At 35.9% G+C, this 17,490-nt stretch overlaps 2 protein-coding genes across 3 annotated transcripts in view; one reads left to right on the top strand and one right to left on the bottom strand.

Annotated features, from left to right (window-relative positions):
• Positions 1-11,585, top strand: RLIG1 (RNA 5'-phosphate and 3'-OH ligase 1). Its single transcript, XM_082849410.1, has 7 exons — positions 1-232; positions 3,284-3,401; positions 6,012-6,107; positions 6,887-7,003; positions 8,638-8,835; positions 9,914-10,083; positions 11,381-11,585. Exons 1-7 carry the CDS (start codon positions 143-145, stop codon positions 11,567-11,569), a joined length of 978 nt encoding a protein of 325 aa, XP_082705536.1. The 5' UTR covers positions 1-142; the 3' UTR covers positions 11,570-11,585.
• Positions 11,586-12,300: 715 nt separating this feature from the next.
• Positions 12,301-17,490, bottom strand: part of CEP290 (centrosomal protein 290) — a 103,306-nt gene continuing 98,116 nt past the window's right edge. For both annotated transcript variants that reach the window (XM_082849407.1, XM_082849408.1), the window contains exons 50-53: positions 17,152-17,225; positions 16,488-16,582; positions 13,531-13,610; positions 12,301-12,564 (exon numbers count right to left, since the gene is read on the bottom strand). In XM_082849407.1, coding sequence (XP_082705533.1) covers positions 12,319-12,564; positions 13,531-13,610; positions 16,488-16,582; positions 17,152-17,225 — 495 coding nt within the window. In that variant the 3' untranslated portion in view covers positions 12,301-12,318. The remainder of the gene's footprint in view (positions 12,565-13,530; positions 13,611-16,487; positions 16,583-17,151; positions 17,226-17,490) is intronic.

Consider the following 17,490-nt stretch of genomic DNA (forward strand, 5'->3'; position numbering starts at 1 on the left):
GACGCGGGAGCGCGGCCGTTGGGCCAGCGCGCGGAACGTGCGTGGCTTGAGCAACTCGGCTGACTGCTGTGGATGTTGTCCTGGTACGGACCCGGCGCTGTTCGTAAGCGCGCTTTCCACTCGCACTGCCTGTGGACCCACCATGAGGCGCCTGGGCTCGGTGCAGCGGAAAATGCCGTGTGTGTTTGTGACGGAGGTGAAAGAGGAGCCTTCCACCAAAAGGGAGCATCAGGTACCGAGGAGCGCGGGGCCCGCGGGGCGGCCACGGGTGGGCTGCTCCCCGCGGCGCGGGCTGCGTTTGAATTCGGAGAGGGCTCCCAGGCGCGGTGGAGCCGCCCTGTAGACTGGGGGCGGGGGCGGGGGCGGTTTGCAGGTTTCGCTGGGGCGGTCTAGGGTACGGGTCTTCTACGCCCCGAGCTCCAGGTTCTTGTACCTTCTTAGTTGCAAGGGAGGGAATCTGCGGGAGAATTTTTCTGATCCGGCGATTCAAACTTGCCATCGCATGGAAATTGAAAACCCGCATCTTAAATAATGTTCCTTTCTTCTTGGGTTACCACCTTTTGAGGAAAGTCTCTTAAGTAGTCGTATAGTCACCGCAAAACAAGCTTTCCTACTTTTCACGAGTGTGGTGTCAAAGTGGAGATTTTAGAAGACTTGCTTCACCTGTTCAAACCTGGGAACCGATGACAGTGTTGACAACTAACCTAAACAGGTCACTAAAGATCAGACCTCGTGTATTGTTACCAGTAATTAACTACTTGATTCTAATTTTGGTGTTTCTATCTCAAGGTTTTCTATTCTCGCAGCAACGTGTTTTACACATGGAGAGGGCCCTTAATAAATACTGGTGAATGGTCCTGTATCAGGATAACTCTTTAATACATAGTAAAGTCCTTGATAGCAAAATCACCACTTATCGGTTGGGTGCTTCAATTCATCATACAAAATCAGCATGTGCATTTGACTCCACCTCCACTTCCCGTTAACATCGTTCACACTGGCCTTCTTGTCTCCCAGGCTAAAAGACTTTTAAGGCCAAGACTGCTGTGTTATTTCTAGTCCCAGTTTTTAGGACCTGACACATGGTAGGCACTGGATAAACCCTGGTGTCATTTCATGCCAGCTTTCCATTTACCTTGATGCTTTTTACCTTATAACATCTCACTGCCACCGCTATTATAGTTCTTAATATTTTACGCCCTTCTTGCACTAAATTGTTCTTTCTTGCCACTGAGAATGATCATCATTATTCTTTCCTAGTCAAAACCCTGCAGTTACTACTAAATGTCTGTAGCAGTAGTTGTCAAGATTTTATTTTTTAAGCCCTAACAAACTTAATTCATACGAAACAATGGCATCCTGAATAGTGGTTCGCTCTAGCTGTGATCCTCAACTTTGTATGTTGTGGGTGGGAGGCGAGTAGTTTGTAAAAGCACTCTCCGCCAGGAAAATAAGCCCCTTCTCTTGTCCCTCTGCAGTCAAGTATAGCTTATAGTGTTGTTTATAGCATAGCATTCAAATTCTTAACTGCAATTCAAGGATTCTCATTAATCAGGCCCAGTCGTAAAGTGCCTGTTAGGCCCACAGTGAGGTGCCTGAGCTCAGTGTAGTGAAAAATGCCATGTGTGTTTGTGACAGAGGTGCCTACTTAAAGTGACATATCTGTTCTAGCAAAGTCTGTTTCATCCTGTGAACATAGCAAGCACAATCCTGTCTCTATGCTCAGGCTACGCACCCTGCCTGGATCACTTCCAGGATTTTAAAAATTTGGAATCAGAAGTTCTCTATGAAATCTTTCATCAGCTTACTTATTCTAGTGATTTCCCCTACCAAGAAATTGTAGAGGATCACTCAGTTGATACTAGCTATTACTTTTTATACACACATGCCTTCTGTTTCCAGTCAGAGTTTAAAGATTTAAGTGACAGAGAAGGAGAACTTTGCGTACCCCTTGGTATCTTATGCTGTCCTTTGGACATGTCAGTAGCATGGAGTGGTAGGTAATTCATTCTTATGGAAGGGATATTTGTCCTTATCAAGAACTCCATAAAGTCATCTCCTCCCTAGAATCTTTAATAAATTTAAACACACACACACGCGCGGAGAGCTATTGGGCCAAACCTTGGTCCTACTGCCACAGGTTAAATTGATATCCTCTGAACCAGTGTTATAAGTTACTGATAAATCCCTAACCATTCAGCTTTATCTTAAAAATACTGAATCAGTACCAGAGTGGGGCTAATTTCCTAAGTTTGCCAGACTCTGAAACAGTACTTCATTTTTTAGTCTTAAGCCTATCACACCAGTATGTTTATATTTTACAGTGTTTTTTCACATTATGTAAGGTGAGTATTACTTCAGATAATTTAGACTGTAAAACAGTGGCATAGTCTTTTCTCATAAATGAAAATAAATTACAGATAAAAAGTTGGTAGGAATCCTAGAAAATGTCTTTTCCTCCATTCTTGATACTCTTGGCTTGTCTTCCTGACAGTAGAAAAACCGTAAGTTAAATATGCAAACAGTTCACTACTGATAAAGCTGAAAGGGCCCCCATTTGTTTTTCTCCTCAGCACTTACCATAGCTAACATTGTACTATATACATTTTGTTGCTGTTATCATCTCCCTCCTTAAAATGAACCTTCCACCAAAGGCAGGTCCTTTTTTGTTCACCTCTATCCCAGTGCTGAGGACAATACTTAACCCATAGGAGGCATTTAGCAAATAATTGTCAAGTAAATGACTGAACACACTTAACACCTGTGCTAGGGATGCAGCTCTGCATAGGACATGGTTCCTGGTGTCAGGCTTATTATGGTGGATAAAGAAACATGTGAATACAGTTGACCCATGAGCAATGCCAGGGTTAGGGGCTTGGATCATACAGCAGTGGAAAATCCGAGTATAACTTGTGGTTGGCCCTCATATTCGAGTTTCCTCCATAACCAGGGCTCTGCATCCAGGATTCAACCAACCTTGAATGTGTAGTACTGCAGTATTTACTATTGAAAAAAAAATCTGCATATAAGTGGTCTCATGCAGTTCAAACCTGTGTTGTTCAAGTCGACTCTGATTACAAATCTGTGTGGAAAAACATGTATTGCTATGATAGCATAGAAGGGGAGTGGGTGATTTGTAAGAACTTCACAGGAGAAATATTTTGAAGGATAAACTGGTGATCATCCCTTAGAGCTAGTGAAATTAAGAACTTCCAGGTAAGAGTGTGTGTGAAGGTATAGAGGCTATTTATCTTAAACCAGTTTTCTCTTTCTCTTTTTTAAGCCATTTAAAGTTTTGGCAACTGAAACTATAAGTCACAAGGCATTAGAGGCAGATATACACAGTGCAATTCCAACAGAAAAAGTGGATGGAACATGTTGTTATGTTACTACTTACAAAGGTAATATAAAACTGTACTACAAATATTACTTATTTTTCTTAGTCACTTAAACTATATATATCTGAAATGGGGCATTGCTCTTCATAAACCCTTGGAAACCTAAGTATAATAGGAAAATAATAAAATCACAATTGGTACATTATACTTATTATATCATTGTATCTTTCTCTTGGGGGAAGAAGGAAAGATAACTAATATTTACTTAATACCCATTAAGGGCCAGACAGTATGATAAATGCTTTATATGTGTTATCTCTAATTTGCACAATAAGCCTCTCCATTTCACAGAAACGGAAACTGAAGCTCAGAGAACGTAAATAATTTGTTCGAGACCATATAATTAATGAAGGCTCAACTGGTAATAGAGTTTATCTGACCCTAAAGCTTGTTCTTATTCCACTGGTCCCAGTGCTGATTCCATTGTTTTTATTACTATTGGCAATGTCTCTAATTTATTTCATTTTAATGTACTTTAAACTCAAATAGAAATTGTCAACTATGTTAAGGAAAAAAATGCATTGAAAAGAGAGAAATAATCTTTGTGATTTTTTTCTGGATAGTGAAATTACCTCTCAATTCCAGCAAGAGAAATAGAACAGTTAAATGCATATTGAACACATTCTTTATATCAGGAAATCTCTTCTGAAGTGCATCTTTTGTCATGTTTAATTGTGATAAAATACATATGACATAAAATTTACCATGTTAACCATTTTTAAGTGTACAGTTCAGTGGTGTGTACAGTTCTCATCGTTGTGCTGCTATCGACACATCCATCTCCAGAACTCTTTTCATCTTGCAAAACTGAAACTTCCTACCCATTAAACAACTCAGCATCCCCACCTTCTTCCAGACACCATTCTACTTTGTCTGTAGGGTTTTGACTACTCTAGGTAACTCATATAAGTGGAGTCTTAACAGTAGTTGTCTTTTTGTGGCTGGCTTATTTCACTTAGCATATTGTCCTCAAGAGTCATCCATGTTGAAGTACATGTCAGAATTTCCTTCCTTTATAAAAGGATGAATAATATTTCATTGTATGTATATACCACAAGTTTGTATATACTACATAATTGTGTGTATATACCATTCATCCATCAGTGTGTACTTGGGATGCTTCCATCTGTTGGCTGTTGGGAACAGTGGTGCTGTGAACATGGTGTACAAATATCTGAGTCCCTGCTTTCAATTCTTTGGGGTATGTATCAAAAAATGGAATTCCTGGATCATACACTAATTCTTTTTAAAATTTTTTGAGGAACCGTCATACTGTTTTCTGTAGCAGCTGCAGTATTTACATTCCTAGCAGGACTTCAGAAGGGTTCCAGCTTCTCCATATCCTCACCAACACTTGTTTCTTTCTATTTTTTTGATAGTAGCCATCTTAATGGGTGTGAGTGCAATGCGTTCTTTTATGTTTATTGTGAAAAGAACAAAAGGTCCATTCAACAGAAATGACAATGTAGTTTTAATCTGGTTCTTCATATTATTTATTGGTATAGCTAATGAGTAATATATAGTGCCTAAACCAAACTTTAATCAGTAATTTTTAAGATAAGTCTCTGATTTATATGTTTGAAGAAACTAAAAGATTTTTTTAGACTTAATTAAGAAACTTCAGTGTGCATCATATGTGTAATCATGTATAATGGTAGCAGTTAAACAAGATTGGATTGCTAAAGAGAACTTACAGAACCCAGAGTGACAGTGCTTGCAGATTCACAGTTTATTACAGGTAAAGGATAGGCAGTGCAGCAAAGGCATTAAAAGGATGCGCGTCACAACTAAAGACTCTCTCACAGCAAAGCGTCTGGTGAGACCAGGTGAAAGCTTCTATGGTCCCCCGCCCCGACTCCTCCCCCACCTTCCTGACAAATCCAGGCAGGACACACTTTCTTAAAGCAGGGACCACCACTGATATAGACAGGGAACACCTCAGAAACCGGGAATCTGAAATGGAGTCTCAGCTGGGGATTTTTATATTTTGCTGGCCCTGAAGGTATCTTCCTGCTAAGTAACCAGCCTCAACATCAGCCCTCCAGGAGTCTCACTGAGACCAGGTGCAACTCATTAGCCTCACTGTTGTCAATAAAGAGTGCTGGCACCCGCCCTGAAACTTCTCAGATCCCTGACTGTAAAGCATTGCTATTAATCAATGTTCCTTGCCTTGACCCCAGGGGTCAGAGCCATGCAAAACAGTTTAGCCTCACTCCACATTTTTGGGAATTAACCCTCATAGCACATAGTTCGGTTTCAGGGGAAGTGTGAATACAATATTCTGGTTATGTTTCCATTTAGTATAGAGGTAGCTTCAGTTTCTCACAATTGCTAGTTTCTAATAAAATATGGCTGTGGAATGTCCTTATGAAAGTCACATTTGCTTTTCATCTCATCCCCATCACTCTCTAACCAAAGACTTAAGTCTTATACATCAGGTACTGTTAGGTAGGATGTCTGTTATACTGCTTATCTCCCTTTGTCTTCTGGGTTGCTTCTCTTAGAGGAGATGACTCCTACTGTTTATTGAAAAATTTTATACGGAAATGTCTTTCAAGATAAATTTTATTGTTTGCCTCTTAAACTTTTTTTTTTCCTTTCATTATTTTTTAGGTCAGCCATACCTTTGGGCTCGGCTAGATAGAAAACCTAACAAACTAGCTGAGAAAAGGTTTAAAAATTTTCTACATTCAAAACAAAACTCTAAAGGTTAGTGGGTCCTTTTTTTTCTTTTTTTTTAAAGCTTTTCATGATTTAAGTTGAAATTTTTGGCTTATTTCTTGCTATGGTGTTCTTTATATTATATGCTTCTTTACAATTTAAGCACTTTGGGAAAAGAAAAAATTATAATTGAATATCTTTATATGTAAAAGCATATTCTTGAAAAATATTTCAAAATATTTTCCTAACACTTCTGTGACTCTTCATTGTAGCATGTCCATTTTATTAAAACATACAAATTATTGTGTGTGTGTATATATACATATATACACACACACATATATATATATAATGAGTGACACATTTTGGTTTTGTCTACCTAAGAGACAAATGGGTAATTTTATAAATCAGGCACAAATCTCAAAGGATTATTAATATTTTTAATTATTACAGTAGATACTTCTAAATATTATATAAGTAGATACATACATTTATTGTTATATATCCACTCATTCATACATATAATCTTTATATATTTATATTCATAGTGCATTAAAAATTTACCATAAATCACACATGCTGGAACATTGGTTGCTTTAGTTAGACTGTTACTACTGTTACAGATAGTGGTGGGTTCAAAATTGAAAATTTAAAGTGTTAGTACCTTAACCCTGAGAAGTAGTCACATTGTGGTGGTAGTGAATGGAGACTAATTATATGATACCTGGCATTATGGGGTTCATTAGCTGTTCCCACTTTGAATTTGTTCAGTGTTATATGTATTTTTTTAAAGTATCGCCACACATAAGATTATTTAACTCTTTTAGAATTTTTTTGGAATGTTGAGGAGGACTTCAAACCTGTTCCAGAGTGCTGGATACCAGCGAAGGAAATAGAACAATTAAATGGGAATCCAATGCCTGATGAAAATGGACACATTCCTGGTATTATTATACATTCAATTGGAAATTACAGAACTTAATTTTAATATGGTTCTTCATGGTATTTATCTGTATAGCACAAATTTTCTAAGTCTAATTTAAGTTTAACGATACCAAAGATGTTTCATATCAAGAACGTCCTCTCAAGTTTAGAATCTTTTCTCAGGTGGACAGTTTACTACCTGTAGTCTGTGAAGATTAATAAAGCATTGAGTGTGGGAATAGCCTTGAAGTGTTGTCACGATGACGGTATGTTCTAATCTGAAATGGGATATTAAGCTTTTTACTTTTTAGACTGGGGATAACAATATGTATATATTTTTTGCAAAGATCCTAGAAGACTGTCTTGAAGGGAAGTGAAAATAGGTGTCTCACAGTAGTTTTTCTGGAGATGAGAAAATTTTGCAGAAGTGTGCTGAGTAGAAGGATAACTCCAGATTAAAAGAGCCTATAATGTGCAAAGTACTCTTTGATTCTGGTAATGCAAAAGTGAGGAGGATCAGAACCTTTATCCTTGATGATCTTTGATGATCTTTTAGACAATAGGAAAAATCTACCAATAATAGTATGATTTAAGAACTAAAAGGAAATAATACACAGGGTACAATTGGAGAAAAGAGGAAGAACTCCTAGTTCAACCTGTGGTGGCTAGAGGAGGCTTCCAAGGAGAGTGGACATTGAAACTGAAGCTTAAGAACCAGGAAGTTAGTTGGCGAAGGAAGGGAGAAGGTCAGCTTAGGCAAACTCCCACGAAGGGGAGAGATCATGGAGTCTTTGAAAAATTTTAAATAACACCTTATTGTGGCTGGAATGTTTAGAGTGTATGACACTTGAAGCTATAAAAGTAGAGGCTGGAGATGTGGAATGGGCTCAGATCTTAAAGGGGTTTATATTCCATCTGAAGAAGTTTGAAATTTATCCTGAAGATGATTAGTAAGCAGAGCTACAGCAGAACTAAATTTAAATTCTTGAAATAGAATTACAAGGGAGATAGTAGATCAGCAAAGAGGTTATTATAGTAATCTGGGTGAATAATGAATGCCAAAGATGTGACGGTCATAATAGTGTTTATGCCCTAGTTTGTCTTTTTTTTTTTTTTTTTTTTTTTTTTGGTAAGGAATTCTCCACAACAAAGAAGCCTAATCTGCCATCAGTAGTTAGGAAGGGAATAGCAGTAACATTCAATAAATGTAGAATCAATAAATTGTTCAATAAATACTGGAACAATACAGTAAATTGCAGAACACTTGCATCTGTCTATCGTCCCTGAAACTGGAGAGAAGGTAGAGAGAAAACTTAATTTAAAAAAAGGTTTTGGTGCTGTGTCTTAGAATGGTGCTCAATTCTTATTGAAAATGTGAATTTTCTATTAAAATAATGCTGAGTGCTCTGAAGTGACTAATCAAACAGGTTAATTCCTCAGCAGAATCAAGAATGAGACCTTATGATTAAAGAAAAAGATTACGATTTACAAAGTAGTAAAACTGCTAACATTTCCACTGATGTTAAAAGTGATACCTATGTGTGATAGAACATCCAGAAAATACAGAGAATTTGCAACAAAAATTAAAATTACCTTAGGTCTTAATCCAAAGAAAAACAGTGCAATAAAAAACACTTCTTTCTTTAAATGATAGGTTGGGTACCAGTGGAGAAAAACAACAAACAGTATTGCTGGCATTCCTCTGTAGTAAATTATGAATTTGAAATCGCCCTGATACTGAGGCATCATTCTGATGATCCTGGTCTTTTGGAAATTAGTGCAGTGCCACTCTCAGATCTGTTAGAACAAACACTGGAGCTTATAGGAACCAATATTAATGGAAACCCATATGGTGAGTAAAGCCTTTTTCTTGTTTAGTTACAGTAGTCATTTTTAAAGAAAACTTCCTAGGTTCAACTGAAAAGAAAATACACACTAAAGAAATGACTAATAAACTTGAGTTATTTGTTTTGGTTTTTAGATTCCATATATAAGTGAAATCATACAGTATTTGTCTTTTTCTTCTTTCATTTAGCATAATATCCTTTAGGTCTATCCATGTTGTTGCAATTGGCAGGATTTCATTCTTTTTTTATGGCTGAGTTTTATTCCATTTTCTGTGTGTGTGTGTGTGTGTGTGTGTGTGTGTGTGTGTGTACACACACCCCATATCTTTATCCATTCATCTATTGATGGGCACTTAGGTTCCTTTTCATGGCTAGGTAATTAGTTTAGCATTAATTAACAGCTAGGAGTAAAGTAAATAAAAGAATTAGCAATGAATAGCATATCAAGCATTAGAATATATACCATGATGATTTGAGTACAAGTCCTGAGGGCACTATGGAGTATTGTTAACCCAGGGATGAAGACAGACCCAAGGTCATTAAAGCTGGAATAGCAAAATCCTATATAGAGATCAGAAGCAGACTGATTGGCAGGTGAAAAGAATCTAAGACAGTAATTATACAAGTTATCAGATACAGCGTGGCTGTTTGGTAAATACTGAATGATAGTTGAATTGTGGCTAATGGTGTAGAGCGGCAGTTGGTGGACTTTTCTATAAAAGGCTAGACAGTAAATATTTAGGATTTTGGGGCCGTATCTCTGAAACAGGCCATAGAGAGTACTTAAATGAATGGGTTGGCTGTGTTCCATTGAAACAATTTACAAAAACAGGCACCTGGCTGGGTTTAGTCGAAGGTCATAGTTTGCCAATTCCTGGTATAGAGCACACAAAGGTGGAATTTAGATTGAATGGGATAAGGTGCCGACTTTTGAGTGAGGGCACCTGTCTCTGTTCAAGGAGTTAAACTTTTTGGTAAATTTATTCCTCAGTGTTTTAGAGGCTTTTTTTAATTTGGAGGGAGAAATTTCCTCATTCTTTTTGAAACTTCTGTATGGCTAATGGCAAAGTTTTACAATTTTAGGGTTAGGAAGCAAGAAGCATCCGTTACATCTTCTTATACCACATGGAGCATTTCAAATAAGAAATCTACCTACTTTGAAGCACAATGATCTGTTGTCCTGGTTTGAAGGTTGCAGAGAGGGTAAAATTGAAGGAATAGTGTGGCACTGCAGTGATGGCTGTTTAATCAAGGTAATGGCAGAAAATAATTAGTGGGATTATGTCATTTTATGTTCTTAAAGTAGAAGTGGCACTAAAATGCTCTACAAATTGCAGTAATTCTGATATGCAGTAATTTAATTTCTTCATCTCACATGCCACCATCTTTATATGATAAAGTTGTGTTTCCCAATATGTATTTATTCTGTGGGGCGTTGGTTCGTCTAGATGTGCTTCAGAATTAAAGTGATGAAAATGTCCGGAAAACCCTGCATACTATGTATTGCCTTCTTGGAAATTCATGTTGAACATTAGTGTTCTCTAAGACATCTGTACTAATAACTTAGTTTAACGCAGCATTTCTCAAAGGTACCTGATTATAGAATTCGTTGAGTTAAAAGAGTGCCAAGGTGACTGTTAATATATACAGAATGAATTATTTTACCCTTTGCACCCTTTCTGTCTCCTGGACTTGTCTGTTTGATTTCACATAGATTCTAGTTTGTAATGTTCAAAACTGGACCCTAGTCCAGTTTGGACCAACCCCAACTCCAAACAATTCACTGAAGCCAAAAACTTAGATATCATTTTTAACCCCTCTCTCCATCACTTCCTACATCCAATTATCAGTTCTAAAAGAGTCTCATCTCTTGCATCTGTGTACTTCTTACCAACCAGTTGGCTGTTGATTTTAATTTAAAACAAGATTCATGCCTGAATTATTTTGTCACCCTCCTCAGCGTTATCTTTCAGTCTTATCCCTGTCCTGTCCATGCTTCACAAATGAATGAGAATACTACTTCCCTGCGTAAAAGTGTTCAGTGACATTAAGATTTTTCATGATCTGGCCCCAGCTCAAACTTCCAGAACTCTTTACCCCCATCTCCCAAACACACCCACGCTGTATATGTTCTTAACTAAATGCAACCAGAGCAAAAACACGATTCTATCACATGATATTTCTTTTGGTTAGAATGCCTTCCGCCCACATTTTTCAATTGGCTAACTTCTGCACTCAGCAATAGATTCTATTATTCATTACATTTTTATGGAGCCCCTGATTATGTTCCTGGCATGTTTCCAGGTGCTGGAAATAGAGTCAACAAAACAATGTCTGTGCCTTCATGAAGCTTACATTCTAATGGGGAAGATAGACAATAAGCAAGTAAATATGTAATATGTCAGGAGAACAGCTATGAAAAAAAAAAAAGGGTAAGATGACATGGAGCCTTAAATAGTGCCTGGGAGATAGTAGGCACTCAAAAGATTTGTAAGTGAATGAAGATAATACAGGCTAAAAGCTAATGCCCTTTTTTGTTTTTCTTTGCAGGTCCATCGCCATCATCTTGGTTTATGCTGGCCAATCCCAGATACCTATATGAATTCAAAACCAGTTATTATCAACATGAATCTGAACAATTATGTGTATGCCTTTGATGCTAAGTGTTTATTTAATCACTTTTCAAAAATAGATAATCAGAAATTTGGTAGGCTCAAAGATATAATACTCAATGTATAAACTGGAAATGCAATTACAAACCAGCTTCTTTGTTATTATATTTCAATATTGAATACTCTGCCATGTTTAGAAGGTAAAAATATCTGAGTTTCTATTTATTGTTCTCTGTCTAATATAGCATCATGTCTTCTAGCATTTGAAGAAATGAATTTCCCACCTGCAAATATCTATTCAAAATTTTATTGAGAAACAGCAAGTGAGTTTTTAACCTCTGGAATTTAAAATATAATAGTAAGCTGCCCAGCTTGTACAAAGGTTAGATTCAGTCCATTATACATGGGTAGTAGCATAAAGACAAACCAACAATTCTGGACTGTTTACTTTAAAAATTAGTTTAAGCTGAATTTAATATTGCTAGACATTTAAGAAAACTTATGGCTCAACTTCATAATGTATTTTTATCTATATATACACACACACACACATATATAATTTGAGACTATGTAAGTATATATAAAACCCCAGTTTTAAATGTTTAAGAAACTTAAAACATTATGAATGTATAGGAATTCACCATAGATCATTGCCTATTTGACAGATATAACTTATCCTAAAAGTCTTCAAAAATACACTTTTCTAATACGTTGAAATTTTCGTATAATTTTATTTACTAAAAATTCCAATTTAGGTAAAGGTACAAGGTATTGGGAAGGAAATCATGTAGGTCAGAGACTTGCCTGATTTCCAGATGGAACTTCCAGATGGAATTTTAACTTATAAAGTTAATAAACAGTTAAATAAAACTATAGTTAGAGGTGGCCCTTAGTATATGGGAAATTAACAGGATTTTCCTCCTCTTCATCTTCAAACTCTTCAGAAGCAGCAACAGGACTAGTTAATTCAACTCCAAATTGTTCAGAAAGCTTTTTTAACTTCTCTTCTAAGAGAATATTTTTTTTCACTTCTTCTTTGTAATTATACTTCAGATCTTCGATTTCTTCAAAAAATGAAGGATCAAAATTTTCCAGTTCTTTTTTCAGCTTTTTTATTTCCTCCTAATAAGAACATATTATCTTTAAAAGGTATATATAGGAAAAAATATATTCCTTAGGTGTGAACTAAAGAGATTAATTACAAACATGAAAGCCAAAGTAACCTGAATAGTCAAATACATGGCAGAAGTATTTTCTTAAGATTTTATTAATAAGGTTTCATTGTACAGTGTAAGTACCTAACTTGTTAACTGTCAAATTATTTGTTCTCTAAGTTATGTCCTGGTCTTGGACTAAAATTTATCAGCTCTTAAATCAGAGGGGATTTAATCTTTCTTCAGAAGAATATTAAGATACTCTCAATGAGGCAATCAAAAAACTTGGCTATTCACAACATTGAAGTTATTTTGGTTAAGATTCTTTGGTTAGGCTTTACTTGTATTTTCTTTACAAATATCTAATTTTCAATGAATAATGGTCACTTGTTGTAAATATATTTATGATCAGGTAAACTGTTGGGCTTCTGCCTGGCTAAAAGTTAGGCATCTGGTAAAGGAACAATTTGAGCTTTAATGACCATGTAGAATAGCCAGTGATCACTAGTTAATTTTCATATTTATGCTCTTTTGTTCTGTTTACAGATTCTTAAAGAGATAAAGCATATCAAATATCTTTCTTTAAGGGAACTATTCCTGAAAAGAATTTCTAAAGGAAATAAAAGACACTTCCCAATGTGACCCAAAACTTAGAAAAATATTAAAATAATGAGCTATATTTGTGACAATTAAAAATAATTTACTCTTTAATCCTATTTGTCTCAATTTTTTGATGGTTCTGTTTTAATAAATATTTTTAATACAGTCAGATGAATATAATCAACTTTGTAATATCAAGGTTAAATGTAAGTATAAAATGTGATCCCAGGAATATTTAGGATACATACTTAAAACTCAGAGATGGTGAGCATAAAAACAGTTTTCAACAGCTGTTTTCACAAAACATTTATAATACTATAATTAAAATAGTTACCTTCAAATGCTGCTTTTCTAGATCTGAGGTTTTGAGCTGTGTCTCTAGATCTTTGACCTTTTCCTTTAGTTGATCAGGATCTGCCTCCAAAAAAGTGAAAATTAGACTAAGCTTTTCCTACTCTGAATGAGGTCAAGATAAAGGACTTATTTTAGAGGATAAGGAGGAAATTTATGAAACTAGAGCCTGGAAAATGTTGTCTTTTATGGTCGAAACACTTTTCAGGCTGTGAATTCTATATGCTACCTCTATATCAGGTATTATAATTCCATAAGCAGACAAAGAGAAGAGGCATACGTTAGATGTTTGTTAGAAGTATAGATCCAGGTTGATTTTTTACATGGAAGAAACCATTATTTTCAGAGAAAAATTCTAGAACCGAGAAAATTTGTTAGGTGCTAATAGTACAACATTAGAATAAGTAGACTGTTAGGGAAGGGGCTACAACCATAAGGTGGCCAAATGCTCCTGTTACCCAACAGCTTTGACTATTCCGTGTACTTCAGTGCGTATTTACTGTAATTATTGGGTTGGCCAAAAAGTTCATTTGGGTTTTTCCGTAAGATGTTATAGAAAAACCTGAACGAACTTTTTGGCCAACCCAATACTATGTGAAAAATGTGCTGGGCAGGATGGATAACACAAAGATGAATAAGTCCTGATATTTTGGTAGGAAAACATAAAAAGCACAAGGGCTTTAATTTATTGATTTCCCCCAGAGTTAACATATCTCTAACTTTATAATGAGAATCAATGGGCAATAGTATTTTTGCTTTAATTGCCATCTTTGCTAGAAACATACTTTCTTTAAACTGCATATAATGTGTCATGTGGTCATATTTTACATCCATTGAGGGGTAAAATTTTTAAAATAATGCTGAATTTTGAGAAAATAATGGTCAGCAAATACATTTTCATGAATGGGACAGGAAGCATATTCTATTAAGGTGACCTTGGAATGGTCCTCCAATTACTGTAAGTTGGAGACAGATATTTTCCTCATACTTTTCAAAGCTTCCCTCACCTCTGCAGAAAGTACTCATGATTTTTTTACAGAGTTGATTTTTGATCACTGGAGTGCTATATTGAGTTGTCTTAATCAGTGGGATGCTATATATTACATAGCTTGGTAATGAAATTATGCAGTAAAAGTGATTATTATGTATAGCACTTTCCAAAAGTTAGCTTAATGATCACGTATACTTAAATAGTGCTGTAAAATTTCCAAAAAAGTTTTGGTTTGATTTTGAGCCTTAACAGTCTTTGGTAGATATCCTTATTTTTATATAGAAGATGAGGAAATGAGGGTTCAGAAATTCCTTCTCGGGAAACTGAGGTTTAGAAAGAGAACTTGCCTAACATCAACAGCATTAACTGCTCTTTGGTGCTGTGTCTGGTTTAGTACACCAAGCTGGCTGCTGGAGATGTTATCAAGAGAGGTTTACGTATGTACTTCTAGTCACCAAGAGAGGAGGCAGTCTAATGGTCAATAGCAGGAAATGGCAAGGAGCTTTGGAGTTTCACAGATTTAGGCTTCATCCTGCCTCTGCCACTTCCTAGCTGCTTTGAATCTGTTTAACACAGGTAGAATGGAGACAGAGGTACTCAAAATTCAGGGCTATAAGAATTAAATTATAAAACGCTTGTAAAGCATTTAGCACAGTGTCTGGAATGACTCATACATGACAGCCTTAATACAAAGTAGCAACAAGACTACTTGGTAGGATATGGAAAAGCTATGTGAAATAGTCAAAAACTGTTTAGATATAAATTAGTATAACCCTTTGGAACAGAATTTGGCATTTTCATAAAAGCTATCAAATACAATATGCATACAAACAATCGATTCTTATTATTTGCAGTAGTTATGTTCTATAAAGTCAACATGAACAATGAATTAGTGAATACTGAACCACTGCTCTTAGGGAAAATAAACCTACATACACATACATCTCACATAGATTTCATAATCTTAAATCCTGGAAACAACTCATCCTGGTAGGTCCTATTTTCTTTGTTATACAGGAGAGAACAAGGTTCGGAAGTATCAAGTGACTCCTGAGGCTGCCCTAATGACAGGCATCAGAGCTGAAATTTAAACCCAGTCCAGCTGGTCCCAGAACCAGAGGTTCCTGCCCTGTGCAGCAGTGCCGCCTGTTGTCTCTTCCTCTGGTCATCCTTGTATGAGAGCTGAAACAATGCAGAGCATCACCTTGCTGAATCTCATCTAGGAAAGTGTGGATCATAGAACTTAAATTTTTCACTGCTCTGTGTGTATGTCTGCAAAAGTACCACACAGTACTGATTTGGGGTTACAAGTAAATTTACTGAGTAGGTGAATATGCAAATACAGAATCTGCAAATAATAAGGATCAACTATTCACTGTATGTGTGTTCATGCATATACATATACATTACATACCTATGTGTATATGTGCATACCTATGCACACAGGAACAGGGGAATGATTAGTAATCACTTTTGAATGCAAATGGAAGAGGGTAGGATAGACTTTTTTACTTTGTAAAAGGAAAAAAGAAAGGATATAGGCAATGTTTACTTATATACATTTAGTTTTTAAATTAATAACAAGATGAAAGTAACATTTAGAAGAAAATGTTCAAAGGGCTTAAAAGGGCCTATACTGAGAAACTGGAAGCAACAGACCCAATATTTATTACTTAGCATTGTATCATGGTTGAATCCGTAACATCCAGATGGAATACAAGGAGAAAGACACTTGAATACTTGCTACTCAATATTACAGACAACTCAAAGGGCTCAATGGGAATATTGTTTTGTGGAAGACAGAGACAGCTTTAAAAACTTAAATCAAGGATTTGATTTTATAAAAGGAAGACAGTTATCAGAAATGTGTGAACAAACAAGAAAGGCAAACCCTAATTCAAAAACTTGGGTTATCTAACATGCTATGAGTGTGTTAAAAAATATACTACCGGGTATGGTGCTTTGAGGTCCATTCTGGTCTTTGTTAACTTCTATCTGATGGATTAATTCTTCTTTTTCTTTTTCCAGCTGTCTGTTAGCTAATCTAGAACACAATGATAATGTGTTAAAAAAAGGCCAGACATTGCTCCACAAAATACATGAGCATTTCTTTAATTGTGTGATGTACAGTGCTTAGAACTTGCTGATATTTATAAAGGTAAACATTTGTCCATTTACTCTCCCTGCTGCAATGCTACCATTCTCAGAGTTCAGAGAATCAAAATCCTTCATGTTCTTAAAATCTGATCTGATGTCATTTTCAAGAGTAGTTTTTCTCTTGCAGGGAGGAGCCTCACAAAAGTATGCTACACAGAGCCTTGGAAGAATTTTTTTTCCTCATTTCAATTAACATTTGCCTTTGGAAGCTAAGGTTTAATATATTCTACGCGATTAAGAAAGTTTAAATTACAAACTTGACACCTATATTAAGATCTGGTTTACCCTTTTTTTAGCATCCATTATATAAAAGAGTGATTGGCATTAGAAGGATGAAATAAGGCTGAAAAACCTATTAGGCAGCAAGGTTGAAAAATCTTAACTGTCTAGATATAGCAAATGTGGTTATATTAAAAAATAATTTTTAAAAAGTAGTCATATGAACAAATAATATACCTAAGAACTTGAAGCTCCCATTGAAGGCCTTGCTCTGTTTCATCACCTTCAGGAACATGTTTGAGAATCTCAATCTTTGGGCACAATGAAAAGTTAGAAGACAAAGTTTGACATGGAAATATGAGGTTTTATAAAGATACTTTCAATGAAGCATAATTTTAAAAGTTGAGTTTTCAAAAGTTCATATGATTGTACATCTATGGTGATCTATCCACTATTTATTCAACAATTATTTATTGAGGAACTACTGCATGCCAGGCATTGTCCTAGGCACACTGGATAGCAGTGAATAAGCAAAATCCCTTCCTTCATGATCCTGTGGTCCTTACATTTTTAGTG

This window comes from Leucopleurus acutus, assembly GCF_964270905.1.
Source record: "Leucopleurus acutus genome assembly, chromosome: 11".
Lineage (NCBI taxonomy): Eukaryota > Metazoa > Chordata > Mammalia > Artiodactyla > Delphinidae > Leucopleurus > Leucopleurus acutus.

Coding starts and splice junctions, on each gene's coding strand:
- RLIG1 (XM_082849410.1), top strand. CDS start 143: ATGAGGCGCCTGGGCTCGGTGCAGCGGAAAATGCCGTGTGTGTTTGTG. Junction 3,402..6,011: donor TTATGTTACTACTTACAAAG/GTAATATAAAAC, acceptor ATTATTTTTTAG/GTCAGCCATACCTTTGGGCT. Junction 7,004..8,637: donor TGAAAATGGACACATTCCTG/GTATTATTATAC, acceptor TTTAAATGATAG/GTTGGGTACCAGTGGAGAAA.